Consider the following 17,708-nt stretch of genomic DNA (forward strand, 5'->3'; position numbering starts at 1 on the left):
TCCAGCAAAGTCCCAGGGTAAAAGGAAATATGATTTAAGAACCGCATTCTTAATGGTATCTATATATTTGCATAAAGAAAGTTCAGTTTGTAATTTAGTTAAGATTTTAATCAATAAAATTGAGTATTAGACTTTTTGTTGCAATCAAAGTGCTATGAATTATTCATGTTCACTTACGGGAAAATATTCTCCCTTCTCTGATCACTATATGAAAATATTTCTTCTTCCTTACATCAGCATATCTCTCTTTATCCTCAATTTTTGATAAGGCATAATCAGTTGCGTGCTATCTTTTCAGCATGCGCAATGTTATAGCTTCAAATGTTAATATTTACCATCTTTTTCCTAGCTAGCGTTACCCCACAAAAGTTTCCTGGGTGGATGCGTTGTGTACCTGCCTGAATGCTTCTGCCAGCAGAGCAGGAGTGATAAGAAGATGAATATGCAGCCAAGAATTGGGAAAAGGCAGGGCTCTTTCTGTAAGGGATATTATTGGCTTACGCTACGTTTAAGTGACTGCAAATTTAAAATATTATATAGTACATTTCTTCTAAATTCTGCAGAAGATCACATCCCTTCCTTTTATCTTCTAATGAACATGCAAGTGTCTAAGTAGGAGAAGGTTCATCAAATATAAAGAAACATTCTTTACTATTAGAAATCTCTGAAACTTTGAACACTCTGGTTCTGCTAACATCTATGCATCTATAAAAATTATTTTTGTAAGAAAACTCTATCATAGCCAACATTAATATTTTTAAGTAGTAAGATACTTCTCATCCACTGTTGTAAGAAGTACTTTAAAAGCAAGTTTTTATTACTCAGACATAAATGAGGAGAAAAGAGTAATATTTCTTATCTCTTAGTATTTCTTATCCTTGCACTTATAACAGAGGCAGTCCATAGAAGACATTAAAAAAAAAAATTGCATTTCCAGCAAAACTCTTTATACAGTGAAGTCACATTTTCCTTACATAAGATGTAGAAGCCTTTATGGGAAAGTAGGATTTCTTTATAAATGCAAATTACACTCTCTCACACTGCAATATTAATTGAAATAATAACAAGAAGAAATTTTGTCACTCCTTCAAAACTGACTTTTAATAAAACTCATCAAACATCTCGGTGTTTTAAAAAATCAGTTATTCTGTTTATGACCATTCAAAATTCCATTATTTGAATTCTTAGATACCTCCATATTGCATCATACAACTGCTGCAGGTCAGTCCTGAAAATTTGCCTTCTAGTATAATTTGTTCCAGTGAAGTTAGACTTTCAGGAACTCGCTAACCTGAATGAAGTAAATTTTAGAAACAATGACCTCATTCTGATCTAATTTAGCTCAGTGTATCTTTGAAGCCAAAGTTGTTGAAGATGTATGAAACTGGAACAAGTGGGATTGAAATCAGGTCTCTTATCTCTCAGAGTTTAAAAGTGAGAGTACTGTGATGGTATCCCGCTTGCTTGGCATCTCTGCTTACGTAAGAGGTGCACTGTTCTTGCAGTAGCACTCAGAAGGTGTGCTTTCTGCTCCTGACACCATGAGCTACCGTATATTTCTAACTTGTGACAAGAGGATATCATTTCCAAATAGACTTTATTCTCTGACAAAAACTAAAGTGTATCTCTACCGGATTGGTTTCAATATTGCAATAAACAAGGAGATCCTGCAAGCTATTCCAGACATGAGGACCTTTTCAACTTCTGTAATGAAAAAGTGCAAGGTTATACATCCATGTTTTCATTGCACATAGTGACAAAGAACAGCCCATTAACCTATTATCCTGCATTCACACTTTCCTACTTACAGCCTGCACTCTGTAGCATTCAATCAACAACACAGGGGCATTAAAGTGTATAAGATCTCTGTACATGTTATGCATAAAAGTTTTTATGATAATAAAAATGGCCATCCATCCAGTTATTGTGTTTTAATAAAAGAATAGTAAAAGCAAACACTAAACTTAAGAACTGCACCTCTAACAAAAGACGTATTTGCCTTTCCCACTACAGACTCCACCCATATCAGATATCAGTCACTGTCTGTGCAGGGTGCTCTGGAAGGTAGCTGGGAGCATGGTATGCGCATATGCCCGAACTCTTTACCACCACTGGAAAATCTACTATGTCCTACTTTGTATTTAGAGCTATACACACCTAGATTTCCTTGAATGAATTCTCTTTTTCCCTGTAAGATTGACAATTGTGGGAACCCTGGAGTTTGAGAGATTTGTAAAGAATTGTTGGACATCCAGGACTCCCAAATGTTTGGGGAAGAAACAGAAGGAATCCTAGCTCCAGCAAAGGTCACCTCTTCATTGACTATGTTCTGAGTAGGGGCATGATAGCCACAGTGACCAGTGGATTTCCTAAGCATGGCTGTGGCATGTCTCTTCAGACTGGTACTTCAACACACTTCAGGTGTGACAGTATTGCCACAAGGAACGTATGGGCAGTGGTACTGTTTGATTTTCTAGTCCTATCTGGAAAGCCTGTGGACACACAACACAAGGCTGTAGCACTCTGCCTCACAGCTGCTTCATGCTGGCTGACAAATTATGGAGGCCCTGTCAAATCTGGCCTAAGGCCGATTCCTTACAATCGCACTAACAGATATCTAAATGAAACTGCAAATAAAAAATGTTTTACTATTCCGTCACAATAGAAGAGACTTAAATTAGACAAGCAATAGAGACATCTTGTCCTAACCTACACACCACAAAAAAGATGACTTCATTTGGAGATTTGAAGGTGCCACAGTTCAATGTTCACTTTACTGCAATCAACACCGTGACTATTCTTATATTACAGACAATGTTTCTCAGAGCCTTGAAACTAAAGCAAGTAGACTGAACTAGTTTTAAGAAAGAGCCGGTGAATTTAACAGTCTAGAACATTCAAAAATTAATCCTTATGATCGTTATATTTACTAATGAGGATCTATTTTACTGCCATTTAAAATTTATGATTTCATAAAAGCACTGGCATTTTAAGAAGGTTTTTCTCTAACATTTTTAGCATTTTTCTTTTTTCCAGTATTAGGGAAAATAGAAATATACCTAGTATTTTGGTCTAAAACATATGGTCACATTCTTGGTTTTTTTCCTTCTATAGAGTGTATTCCCTAACAGACAGCGAATCCTACTGTGGAGATACAGCCTTGGACTGTTGGACCTTGATCTCCATGATAGCCAATAAGTGTTGAAAAAAAGAGACGACACCTTTGCAGCTTCAAAAGCTTTACATTCCCAGCAAAAATAAAGAAAGGTCCCTTAGATATCTTGGAAGCTTCAGAAAATTCTGAGTAGCACAATAAGTGAGAACTGTTCATCCTATGCACGGAGAAAGGCAGAGGCTATCTGGCAAATTAGCATGCAATTTTGTCACTAAGCACTGGCTTAATGTATAAGAAGACCTGCACAATATTCTATCTGCAAAATACATCTAATTCTGACATGACCTAACTTTCAAGTAAACAATTTTGTAATCTCAGTTGTGCCCATTTACTAATGTTGTCATGCATTTTCCTAACCTTTTAAAAAATCAACTTAACTGTAGCACCATTGGATCCTCACCGTAGTCCTGCACTTCTCATCCTGCCCAACCCCCTCTTCAGCACCACAGGTTGATGTGGCCAGGCCCTCACTCCTCACTCCTCAGGGAGTCCCAAGACTTCTCTGCCAAAGTTCCCAGCCAATTAGTGTCTCTCACAAAATGCTGCTTCTGCATCTCAGTTAATCTCAGCATTCTCTAACCTACTACTCAGGAAGCTCCAGTTCTCACCTTCCCAGTTATCATATTGGATCTGTTTTCTTTACTTTATCCCTTCTTCCCAAACTACAGATCACAGGTTTAGTCTACTTGATCTATTAGCATTGCTCTCCCTTCTGCTTTAGCCTCACTTTCCATCTCAGTCCACTAGTTTCCAGTCACCCAATGACATTTTATTTTGCAGTTCCTAAACTCTTCCCCTTGCCAGCCCAGCCTCCTGAAGCCTCCTGATTCCCACTCCAATACGCCAGTCCTGAGCGTAGTTTATGACCCGAATTTCTTGGTCCAAATATAGGTGCATTACAAAACCTATACAGTATATTAATAATCTAGCTCTTCTCTTCTGCACTTGCATGTCTATCTACAATGCTTCCGCATCATGCCTGTATACATGGCTGTCTGCTGGGGGCCTGGGTGTTGCCTGGGTATTTTCTGTTCACAGGTTTCTTGGGCCCTATGAAGAGGAGGCAGGAGTATCCCAAGGCAATGGTTTCTCCGGCTATTACCAGAAACCTGAAGAAAAATGATTTTGCCTTGTTGTCTCCCTAAAAACAATCAGATTTTTTTTTAATTTATGTTTTTTAATTTTAAAAAATAAAATTTAAAAATTACATTTTAAAATTTGCAATTTAAAAAAAAATAAAGGAAAAAAATAACGTTCGAGCAACCAGCTACTGAAATGAGATAAGACCCCAACACCTAGGCATTCAGTAATAATGGATGCCCTTCCCAGAGCTCTTAATCCAGCAGCTGGTCCATGTCTCTGTTGGACTTGTACAATGAAATGGCTATGTTCATTTTTTATGTATATGTATGTTTCAACCCTATATATGTAACGATCCTTTTCTAAGTCTAAAAAGGTAAACTTTTATATGACTATAATTCTTCCTACATTTTCAGATAATTCACAATTTTCAGACAATTCACAATTTTCAGACTAGTTTCCGAAAACTAATGTCGGAACCTTGCAAAATCTCAAACGTAATTCAGTGAACAGCTGCTCCTGCAGCTCAGGCCCAAGCTGCTCTTCACAGCTGAGCAGTTCTTAATATTTATTTGCAGAATCTGAAAAGATTGGGTATTCCATAGAGAAAGAGATGGAGGACCAATCATTCTCCTCTTTTGGAGAAGTCAATATTACTGCCTCCAAAATCTTACTCTAATATTGCCAGCCTTCATCACTCCAAGGATGAATGCTTTATATGAAGCATTATATCTGTGGCCAAACAGATTTTGTATGTGGCTTAAAAGAACAGCTGAGAAATCTTCAGGTCTAAGACTTTTTGAAGGGCAGACAGTGGGTTATCTGAGGGGAGGAGAAACCCGGTTTTGTAGGAGGTATTTAAAATAATTAGTTGTATTTCATCGATTAAGGAGATAATGTTTTGCAATACAAGAGAGAATACAAGGGAGAATGCATGCTGTATTCCTTTTGCTGGTATTCATTAATCATTTTTTTATAGGGCCTTAGAGTACAAGCTGTTTTACGTGGTAAGAGAGATTAATGAAAACAAAAAGAATGAGGTAGGATTCTGTGAGTCTTCGTATTGCAGTTGTGAAGGCTGAATAGGTGGTGAGACCTCCTTCTTCCTCTTCATCCTAGCAGATCTCCTCTCTCTCCTCCATGCCTAATAGAAGCTAAAGCTACCCAAACCCACCCAAAGAAGTGGTTTTCAGGAGCTTCTACTCCAGGGGGAGGGAATCATGGGTGGGACTGAGGATATCGCCCAGTACTGCGAGTAGGGCTGCGGAGGCTGGAACCAGCTGGCTCTGGCTCTGGCTACAGGTATTACTGCTGGGGTGGCTGCCTTTTCATGTGTGGTCACTGCCTCCCCACCCATCAGCAAGGGCAGAAACAGGACCCTCCAGCTCAGGCTGGAAGCAGGCACAGTCAGAAGTGGTCAGAGCTTTTCCCCAGTTCTAGCAGTTGCTCTCTTTGTCCGTGAAAGATCAAGGCTCTTCTCCACACTGGCTCCAGCCACAGGCCACCACTGGGCCACGCTGACACACCTACACTCTATATATCATGAAAATTTCTTACAGTAATTCAGTCAAGATTAACAAAACGTAAAACAGTATTTTCTCCCTGTAAAATTTTGCAAGCTTTTTTTGTTCACTTATAAAATACATGCTCAATTTAGCTTCATTAACTACCTGAGATAGCACAGGTATGACATTGTTATTAACTACTGTTATCAATAATAATGTTTTCTTTGACAGTTAAAATATAAGATTAATTAAGTGAAAGCTATCATTTGTCAGATTATTATGACAGAGAATCTAACATTGTTTGTAAACTATGTTTTAAATGTATATGGTTTGTATGTTATGTGTACAAAAATATATTGTTTCTATATTATTGTAAATATTATGTTTCCTATGCCAAATTTCATTAAATAAACACCTTTTTACTACTTCCCATATATTGATTGGGCCTCTTTTCCTCAAAGCTGCTACTAAGAACAGAACTATGAAGGTATCCTGAAGGTGATTAATGGAAGTTTTTCTACTCATCAGGAAGAATAAAAAACTCCATACCCCCACAGCAAAAAGAAACCCCCCATTGGTATAAGCTGCATCACTCATTTTAAATTTGTTTAAGAACTTGAATGAGTTAAGTTATACATGCAATTTTTTTTGCAGATCAGATGCTCTTTAACCTGCAGCAGCCAGTGTGAAACTGGCATAAGCTCTGTACCACGTGCTCTAGTTAATTCAACAGAAATGCGGTCATGCGCCCACACTTGATCCAGATCAAATATGCACTCATTGTGACTCAGGAGTATGTAAATCTGGTATTAACGGACATGAAACTGTGGCTTTATATGACAGCCCAGATTTAGATTTTGCAGATTTAATGAACAGTTTTTTCAACAGGCATGTCCCGATACTTCTAATAGCCATGATGTTCTTTTCCATATAAATCACGAAATTTAGATTTAAGAAAATTAAACACAAAATCAGAAGGAAAAAAACTGCCATCACAACAGGCTTGAGTCACCTGTGAAGGGCTGTAGATATGTGGTGGTCATCAATTCTAAGTAGTAAAATAAACATACAATGAAATGGAAACTAAACCACATCTATATATTGAAACACTTAAAAAATTAGAAATCTTACCTTTTTCACTAACACTTTCACTTTCAATCTCTACATCATCACAACTTGTATACTCTGGAGTAGATGCCAATTCTTCTTCTGAGCTACTTAAGGAAACCTGTCGCATTTTACCTCCCTTTTTTGTTTTATGGGGCTTTGGTGGTGGAGGTCTGACAGATTCAGACTGGTCTGAGCTGAGTGAATCGTTCCGTAACATGGTCTCCATCTTTTCACGTTTTGTTTTCCGTACAGCAGAATTGGGATCCAAATGGTGTTGTTTCCTTAATGAATCAGAGCGCCTCATGTCTGGTCTTTCCAAAGGAATTGGACTCCTCCTAGGTGTAGGAGGGCTATGATTTGTGGTCCTCTGACGACCGGGACTTGGTCCCTGAGCCTCTTGAGTTCTTTCCATAGAGTATGAACGTTGATTTTCCATGGCAGCCCTGCGTTCAGACACTGATCTTTGTCTTGATGGTCGTTCCATCCTCAGCATAGACATTCGAGAATCTTCCAACTCAGTATTTGCCAGTGAGACATCACTATGTCTCCGTTCATGACGTGCTCGGGACACTTCAGCATGGATACGCATTTGTTCCTCATATGGTTGTGGCTTGACTGGATAACGAGCCAAATTAGGATCACTTCGGTATCGTGCCTGGTATTCCTCTTCCCTACGTTGCCTTTCATATTCTTCCCTGTTCTGTGCATCCTCCTCTTCTACTGGATACTCCTTGGAACGCCTGCGACTCCTTCTGTTGGAATCCCTATAATCACCCAGTTCAGGTTCTTCATATAACTGAGGCCCACGCTGCGACCGCCTATCTGAATAATCTGATGGTGACCTGGGCATCGCACTGTCCGATGTAGCATACTGTGAATATTCGTCTCTCTCGTCCCTTTGGTCGTATCTTCTGTTCTGCTCTCTTGATATTGATGGGCTTCTTTTCCTACATAATCATGACAAGAAAGAAGAAATAAAATCCTGTCAATATTTCTTGTAGCAAAAATATACAGTTAACACTAATTAAATCATAGAATGATCAGCTGGTGGGAAAAAAAATCCATTCATTTTATTTCTTTGTGAACATGATTGCATATTTTCTGTCCTAAATTAAAGAAAGTATGTCAGGTTACAAATCTGCTTATGGTGCACAGTTTAAATCAAAAACAGCTTTAAAGAAAAAATGTTAATAGAACATTATAAAATATAGAACACAAATACTTATGCTACTTTGTAGTCATAACTGCTTTACAAGTACCAAAATCTTATAATCCTTTGTAAGCATTTTACAGCAATGCAACTTGACCATACACTTCTATTTCATAAGGTTTTATAATCACCATAGAAATTAAGGCTAGGAGGATCAGTCAGTTTGATCTTTTAGCAGACATTATTGCTTAAAAACATACATTTCAGTTCATACAAAACTATAATGCATGCTAAGACCAGAAAAGTGGACCGACAAATATCCAATGGCAACACTTGTATAAATCAGATTAACTCAAGACCTGAGCACAGAAAACAAAACATCTTTTGTGCTGCATAAGAAAGGAAAGTCCTGCCTCTCTGACTTGAAGAAAATAAATCATTCCCATCCCTACTTTTGCAATGGAATTAGTCCAAGCATTTGAGCAAGACACACTAGCCAGATACTAGAACAGAGTTCTTGCACCACATTAAGCATTGACTGTTCATCATAGACAATATCTAGCCACAGACAACTTCTGAGGCTGCAGAGGAAGGTGAAAAAAAGAATTATCAAGAGATATTCTTTTCTGACACTTAAAAATAATTGACAGAAGCGTGTCATTTTATTATATGTAATATTTCGATAGATGATGTGTCTGCAATAAATTATGAATGTTATATGTTCTGTTTGTTTGATACAACATTGTTTGCTACTTGATTAGAAGTGGCCAGTTAAACAGGGAGTAGCAATTCATAGGGGAAAAAAACACTGGAGCTTCAGATCCTTCTTTTATCAATCCTAACAGGGTAACAAGCATTTAAAAAGTTACTTCCAGACATGTCCAGATTTGTACTTAGTTTTTCACCCTAGGTGGATCTGAAGGAGTTACCTGCAAGAAACTGGAGCAAAGATCCCTTATGTGGATAAAAAAGACTGAGAGGTGGACCTTCTCTGGGATAAGATAGATCTGCTCAAGCTTTAAGTAACGAAAATATGTATGTGAATCTATTTTTATGTTATCAACCCTTTCTCAGATATTGAGTTCTATCTTTATAATTAAGATCCCTTTGAAAGCATTTTCTACACTCATAAATGGCCACTAATCCAGAAGGGAGCCTTGCAGGCAGCAACCAGGAAATCCTGCTTAGTGTTGGGAAGGATGGGAAAAAGGAGAGCAAAGATGCTGCTCTGTAGTTGCCACAGTGGCGCTAGAAGGGATAAGGGAAAGAAAGGCTGAAAGTTAGTGAAGAGATAAGGATAAACAGTCTCTCTTTGGTGCCCAGGTACATAGAAAGGCTTCTGCCTAGCCAGCAGGAGAGAAAATGTTCTTCTCACAGTCAGAAAGGAAACAGTGGTCTCTGCTCAACAAGAGAAACTACATCTGTCTATACAGAGTGTGCACAGGGTGGTGATTGGCAAGTTGTCATCCTGTCCTAGGTACCATACAGGATCATTAAACTATGTTTGAAAGATTTGAACACAGTCTTGCCTTGTAAATATTAAAGTACTTTAGTCTTACAACAGCATTGGCAAAAGAGAAAATTAATTCAATTTTCCAAAAATGCAACTCTTCCTATGAAGCATGACAAGTAATATAAGCATCATTTGGATGCTGTTTGCTTATGGTGAAGCTAACCTGTCCCATCTGTCTTATTAAAGTGTCATGTTAGTACTAGCACAAATCATAACCACTTTTATTATTTAACAAAATCACTGTGGATTCTGTTACTGGAGATTCAAGCTGAATCGTTCTAATGTGGCATGAACAGAATTTCATAAGTCTAAAACCAGAATGGCCAGCAGGAACAGACAATTAGGGCAACAAAACTACCAGAATTCAGAGAATACAAAGGCCTAGATATTTTCATTAGAACAGCAGAGATTAGATGAGGAAATTTTTTTTAAGGAAGATGTATATTTTTCATTTAAGTACATCAGCTGATGAAAAATATGTCACATCCCAAAATAAGTTGTTCCAATAGCAAATTACCTTTGTTGCTGAAAATTTCTGCCATGCCTATAATAATAATGTGCCTAATTTATTCTCCTTGATTCTGTTACCTATATAGACAAAATCTTTATCTCTATGCAAATCCAATTGGAATAAATGGTACTCAATAGATATGGCATTAATCTATGTGGATCTCAGATAAAAATGTGTGCACATGGACTGTACACACTCTACTGTTAAAACCCATACTGTGTATATTAAATTATATAAAATATATGTGTATATTAAATTACATATATATCAAGTTGCATTCGCAGTCACAGATCTTTGCATAGATTTGATCCTCCAAGACATCAAAACACTTTAGTGAGCATGGTTTATAAGATCAAGTCCATCATGAACTGTGTAACACACAAAACCGTGCAGAACCTAGTTTGGCAAATCTCATGCATGCCTTGGAGCAGACTGAGCATACACATTCTCCAAGTTTAAACATCTTCATACATCTATCTATAGTATTATAAACAACAGAATAGTGAGAATTGTTTTAGCTACATATAGGGGATTGTACACAAGTTCTGACACAAAAAAAAAAAGAAAACCAATACGAATCCTGTAGCTTGAGAACCAAGAGTGGGAGGGGAGAAAAAAGAGGTGGTTACAGAACGTATTCTAACCTGTCACAGTGGGACAAGGCTCAACTCAATCACTTCACTCAGTATGAGAGGACACATGTTCAAATACAGACATTTTCTTACCCTTGGTCAGAAAATGTTGGTATGTGCCAGCCCACAACACTGTCTATGGAGCAGTTGTTAGCGAACAACATCTCTGTGCTTTAGCACCCACCCTGTTCACCAGACTTGGCTCCCTGTGATTTCTACCTCTTCCCAAAGATCTAGTTGGTTCTCAAAGGAACCCATTTTTTGTCAGTAGAACAAAGCAAAAACAATGGAGATCCTCAACAGCCTTTCAGAAAATGATCCACAGAATTGCTTTGAACATTGGCAGCATTGTATGCAGCTGAGAAAAAAATATTTTAAATGTGATTGCAGTTAATGTTCTTAATGTTTTAAATAAAAAGAGTTACAGGTACAGTCTCAGGGGGGTTGTGTCAGACCTCACATATATATATAACACTTCATGTCATAGTGTCCTCATACGGAAGCAAAGAATAGAGGACAAATGTCATCTGGAAACAGTGCTGTTCTACAAATCCATGAGGGGAGAGGCTGAGGGGATAAAAAAGAAAATGTATGAGTAAAAGCACTTATTGTAGACTTTTCGGTAAGGCAAATGTACTTCTATCAGGAAAACACATCTTCTGAGGAACTGTCGCAAGATTTACTAAAAAATCCTCACCTTTTTCTAGCATGGTCTATGCTAAAGAGAGGAGGATGTGTCAATTTAGCGTTATATTTTCCATACCTCTTACACAAACATTTTCTAACCCTGTCTGTTACATTTACAATAAGCAGTCATTGTCTTTCTTCCATTTTGTTGTTAGGATATAAACATAGGAACACCACCTATGGCTGACAGTAATGTAGAGATCAGCTGGGTCCTCAATCTATTCCAATCTTCTATGAAGGAAAAAGCTTTATATGTCAATTACTAGGCCACATGCAAGAATAAAGACCTTCCTGAGAAAGCAACATTTTTCATCTGAGGAAGCAGTCTGATAGATAAAAGTAACTAATCTAATTCCTAACCTAAGTTGATTTGGACTATCAAACTCCCTTTCTAATTCAGCCCTGCTACCAGTATCAAATGCCAGAAGCTGTAATCCTATCCATCAGAAATAAATTAACTGCACCTGCACACCTGACCAACCAGAAACCTCGCTGGCAGGAGGGGCTTCTTTTTTCCTAGCAGACAACATACTGCTTCGTATTCAAGACTCTGCTTCTCTTTTCTGGTCATCACAACATTTACCATTAGTCACTTTTTTTCATTTTAAAAACAGCAGCTACAAATACAGCTGTACAATATATGCTATACATTTTAAACTAGTGTTATTACATCATGATAGGAGGAATAGTCCTTGTGAAAACTTACAGGCAGTCACTACTGTCGAGAATCTGCTGTTATTTTTAGATCACAAACTAATTCTCACTCACCTTTATGAGCCTTTATCTAATCCATTTCTCACAATTAACTACCTTAAAGATACCTTACTTTCCTCATGTACCTCTAGCTAGACACACCATGGAAAATGACTACTCCCGTCTTTCCAGGACTCTCATGGAACATTAAAAGTTAAGAGAACTTTAAATGTGGGTCAACAACTGTGATACACACCCTCCAACCACCAGCTTAACTAAGCGCTATATATCTCGTCTGAAGGATTACCACCTTTTCTGAAAAGGTTACCACACCACTGAAAAATCCTCCAGGCCTTTGTGATTATTTCTTCTTTGAAACAATAATAAAAGAAAATTTCTGTTATGGTCAGAAAATTCTAGAACCTGCATAAATTTCTTTGTTAGGTACATTCCATAAATATTATTTTTTTCAGACATAGAAACAGAAACTTATTTTCCACTAATTATCACCATGTATTCTTTTTATTGTAATTTATTAACACACGACATTTGGTCTTTTAACACACATTTATTAACCTTATATTGATGGAAACCTTATTTGCAGTGCACTACAGATATCACTAGTACTATGAAAAAGCTTGACTGTAATCAGACCTGTTGCTCATAAAGTCAAATTATTCAACTCCCACACATGATGATAGGAATTAAATACTTAAAATATAGCATAGAAGAATATAAGAGCTATTGTGCTTTGATGGCTCTGATTTCAGTAATCATAGAATTATAGAACCATAAAATCACTAGGTTGGAAGGGACCCACTGGGTCATCAAGTCCAACACTCCCTACACCATGCCCCTCAGCACCTTGTCCACCCGTCCCTTAAACACCTCCAGGGAAGTTGACTCAACCACCTCCCTGGGCAGCCTGTTACAGTGCCCAACGACCCTTTCCGTGATTTTTTTTCCTGATGTCAAGCCTGAACCTCCCCTGGCAAAGCTTGAGGCTGTTTCCCCTTGTCCTGTCCCCTGTCACTTGGGAGAAAATGGAGCTAAACAGCTTGAAAGTTTTTGACATTTATTTGTATTCTTCCTTGAAGAGAAAACACTTTTGCTTTGATTTAGATATTTTAAAAATCAACTCAAATGTACTGAGGAAAAGTAAATTTTAAAAGGTAGGTTCCCATCACACTTCAGAAGACATGGATATTAAAAAAACACTGTAATATCTAATTTATATCAGAGTCAAAACTAGATTTCTGATATTTATGGCTACTAATCTTGTTCTCAGACCAACAGAAGACATAGTTGAACTGGAGAAAACTTTCAAGAAAATATAATTCTAAAGATATGTTCAAACATATGGGTCTCTGAATTCATCTGCATTTACTTGGAAAATTCTATAAATAAGAAGTTTTGGGTAAATTAAGAAATAGTAAGGGCTCAGTAGGTCTATTGGCTACTTGAAAATCCAATATTGGATTTTCACCTATTTCTAAGACCTAATTATAATGTGCTAGACAAAACATTAATATTTTATTCTCTTGTTCCTATAAATTAGAAAGGAACAATATTGACTGGAAAATTAAAACTGGAAATATTTCTCCTACCCATATTGTAATATTGCTTAAATGTTGTCAAATTGTGATCCTTTCAGAAAACAAATAAAATTCAGAGTCAGTAAAAAGTCGCATTTCTCTGGAACTCTTTTCACTGGAACTATGTCACAAAAGACATGCAAGAAACCTCATCAAATACACTAAGAGCACATCTTTGTCCTTCCTTTACTGTATGCTCCTATTAGGAAAGCATTTGTTGGTTCCTAAGTGACTATATAAGAAAAGTTCAACTATTCTAAACTTTTCTATTTCTATGTGTTGTATTCAGCAGATAGTCAGGCATTTGTTTTAAAACAATAGAGACAGGGAGTGAATAAAACACCATCGTGACACCTTAAAAATGTTCTTAGGCTGCAAGAAGTTGAGCTGAACACACTCCAAACCATCCAACCAAAACTCCTGTAAGTGCAATGGACCCAGAAAACTTGCGATGCAAAACTTAAATCTGTCTGCTGTTCTCAGCAAGGGAACTACTCTCACTGCTTGATATTCTTATGAAAGCATTTCCACAGACTTCCTTTGCCATACTGAAGAATCTGCAAAATGTTTATCTATTTTTGGAAGTGTTTTTAAGAGATTAGCTGGTATTGATTTAACTCCTTTTCTCATTCTCTGCTTATAACTTTTGCTTTTGCTGAGTCACGCTGTGTATGAGAAATCTTTTTGCACATTCTCCAAAGCAGCTATGGCTCCAGCTTATTGAAAAAAATAGCTTTTTCTGACCTCTGTGAAGTTCCAGTTTCTACCGAGATTTCTTTTTGCATTTTTTCTATGCTGCCTAGTTTTATACAAGATTACTCTTCTGATCTGTCAGTTCCCCCTCTCCTTGGTTTCTCATTCCCACCCCCCTCCGCCCCTCAGAAAAGGAAAGAACACAAGCAACCAGTGCACAATCTTCCAGCTATTTCATTTAAACATCTTACTCTGATAAAAAGAAAAGGTATTTATCACATTTCTTGACCAATATAAACAGGCTGCCCTGAAGTACATCTAACACTCAGGCTTCTAAGCAATTCACAAGTAAAGTTCATCTGAGACGTTATATCATTTCTCATTTCAGCCACGCCTTACAAATTTTATTTTATAGCAACAATATTTTGAACCATTAAAATACCTTCCAGCTAAATATCTCCAAACAATAATGAATTAAGTTTACAATGATGATTATAAAATCTACTGAAGCATGGCAGTGATACTGCAGATGCTGATCTCTAGTAGATTTTATCAGAAAATATAAATTCACTGACTGCAGGGTAGTATCAACAGAATGAGAGGACGATTGTAGCAACAAGACATTAACATAATTAAATTCACCACTGATAACTTTGCTTTGAACTTCACATGATTGTTCAGACATATAAAACAATACATGTACTTCACACTTTTTCTAGACAAGTAATTCAGTGAAAATTCAGCATTGCAGCTCTCAAGGGCTAATTTAAATTTGTGTGTGGAAAAGAGTTAAAACATAGGAAAAAAACAAGAAACTGTTGAAGAAAACTAGTGATTATAAGTATACCTTACTATTCTAGAAATATTTAGGTAATAAATTTGTTGCACAGGTTTTTATTACATTACTTAAGAACATCACAGATAGGAAAATGGGACTGCTAGAAGAAATGGCTTTGTCCTTTATTTTGTCTGAGATTTCAGTAGCCCTTATATAATTTGATCTCACAGAACTGCAATAAGAAAAACAAAGTAACTACGATCTTACTGTTTACTCAGCTACCTTTGATGAATGCATACCTTTTACAAATAGGTTAAACATCCTGAGATTTTTCTTTATTTTCACTTTGAACATTTACAAAAATGAATATTTTACTAATTATTCTCACTTAATATATTAACAAGAATATTATTACACCTACTTTTTCCAGCAAAATCTTTTGTTTAAAAAGCTAATAATAAAAACAATGCTAAATATATTAAATCATTCTCAAAAATAATTAGTCAGAGTGTGTATTCTAGTTATCTGTCTCAGTACTGGCACCACACAAATCATTTGCAGAAGCATGGAATCAATTAACAGCTGCCATACAGCAGGATTCAAATGAGTTTAAAATCTGAGGTGTTAAAAGAACACTAGGTCACAGAAACATTAAAACGTACGAATGAGTTAATTCAATACTAAGCTGCTACTAAAAAAGGAATTAAAATAATATAAAATATAAGAAAATTCCAAAATTCTGTATATACTATTTTTATGAAAAGAAATCCAACTTTTCACGAAATATTTTTGTCACAGAAAATATATTACAATTTAAGATACTAATATAAAGAAAAGTACATGACTTTGTTGAAGTACTATTCTCATATATCCAAAGCACAATAAAAAGTTTTTCAGTTTTTTTTGATCTTTTTCTGCTAAAAGTGAAAATACCTTCCTAATCATCTCCCAAAAGAACAAAAAATGGTGAGCATTACACATTGTTTTAACAAAATACATTCAGCATCTTTCTTCCCTGATTTACCTTTTGATCAGCCACTGCACATCTGGGAAGTAGCAAGCCTCAGGTTCATGAGAATACATCAATTTCTCTTCTGGCTAGGTCTTTCATTTAATCCTCTAGGGTCAGTGAAATGATATGAACTGTCTCTTAATTTCGAGACACAACTTAGTTATATTTTACTATCCCTTCCTTCCCCCAAAATGCAAGTATAAATTATAAGGCATCTAGGAAAAAAAAAAAAAGTCTAGTATGTGAAACAACAGCAATTCCAGTCAGAGAGCTGACCCAATGGGAAGCTTTTGAGAGCATGAGAGAAGTGTTATAGTCTAATGCTGTTACCATGTGCTGTATATAGCTGGAGGTCAAGTAAGAATTTACCCTATAAGGAGGATTATGGTACTTAGCTGATTAGTGCCTTGCTACAGTACTATTGCCCACAAACGTACATGCTGGTCAAGGCATTTAATTTAAACTATTTTTAAAATTGTGCAGTTCCAGTTTTTCATATTTTGTGCTACTAGGTCCAGCATCTTCTTTATGTCCTTAGTCTCACATGAAATTATGGAATTTCTTTTTTAGTTTGCAACAAGGCAATTTTTCACATAATTTTCAACCAGTAGGCTAAAATAGCTGTAGCATCTACTTCTGTCTGATGTGCTGAACATACTGTAGAATGAAAAATATTTTTTTTTACATATAATTTAAAAAATTACAGTGAAAATCAATGGACTAATTATTTCTAGCAACAGACATCAGAATTCACTTTCAAAATATGGTTAGAATGTGAAAATAATAGAAAGCAAATGTGTAGATACCATCATTTGCATTAAATAACTATAAATACTTTTTTCCACAATTTTGCTAACTAGCTTACAAATAAACGATGTTTAATATAAAGCACCATATCCTACCCAAATTTGACTTCAATTAATTCAAGACATGATTAAATTGGATGACATGAAAAATACTGACATAGCAGCAGCCTAGTTTTTCTCCACCTCAATAACATTGAATCATACTCTTAGAAAAGACATTCTGACATCAGTTTTTTTCCTCAGCCACCACAGAGAATATATCATAATACACTTCATTGATACATCATTGCATCTCATTCCGAGTCTAATCTTTTTAAAGAGAATCATACAGCAGCTGCTTTTCCCAGCAGTTGAAAGTATCCTGATATTTCAAAAGAAACCTTTAATTCTGATGAAGAGGAGCATTTTCTTTCAAAGAAACACTCCTTTATTACTAAAGTATTATCATCATTAAATAAAGATAGCTGCTTCGATAATGAACAAACAGTAAGAAAGTTTCAGCAACTTGGACAGTCATAAGAGAACTGTTTTGCCTAATAACTTCTCCGCAGGCTGTTTTGGATTACTGAATTCCTAGAACTGTAACTTCACTAATGAATGTGAGTCAGTGTATCTTTTCTACTTTTTCTCTCTCTTTTCTTGCATCCACAATTACAATACATATGTGATCTCATGCAATGAAATTCAGATGTAAAATATCTGTGTGGTTCGTATTACAGCCTGGAACAGATTAAATACATCATACTGCGCTGTTTTTATACCTCCACA

At 36.3% G+C, this 17,708-nt stretch overlaps 1 protein-coding gene across 50 annotated transcripts in view; it reads right to left on the minus strand.

Moving 5' to 3' along the window:
- Positions 1-17,708, minus strand: part of RIMS2 (regulating synaptic membrane exocytosis 2) — a 457,943-nt gene that overhangs the window by 255,563 nt on the left and 184,672 nt on the right. For 49 of the 50 annotated variants that reach the window (XM_054058036.1, XM_054058006.1, XM_054057998.1 and 46 more), the window contains one exon: positions 6,892-7,817. In XM_054058036.1, coding sequence (XP_053914011.1) covers positions 6,892-7,817 — 926 coding nt within the window. Of the gene's footprint in view, positions 1-6,891; positions 7,818-16,146; positions 16,410-17,708 lie in introns of those variants that run through there. The other variant, XM_054058032.1, reaches the window with a different exon arrangement.

The sequence above is a fragment of the Cuculus canorus genome, chromosome 2 (genome assembly GCF_017976375.1).
Source record: "Cuculus canorus isolate bCucCan1 chromosome 2, bCucCan1.pri, whole genome shotgun sequence".
In the NCBI taxonomy this organism is placed as follows: domain Eukaryota; kingdom Metazoa; phylum Chordata; class Aves; order Cuculiformes; family Cuculidae; genus Cuculus; species Cuculus canorus.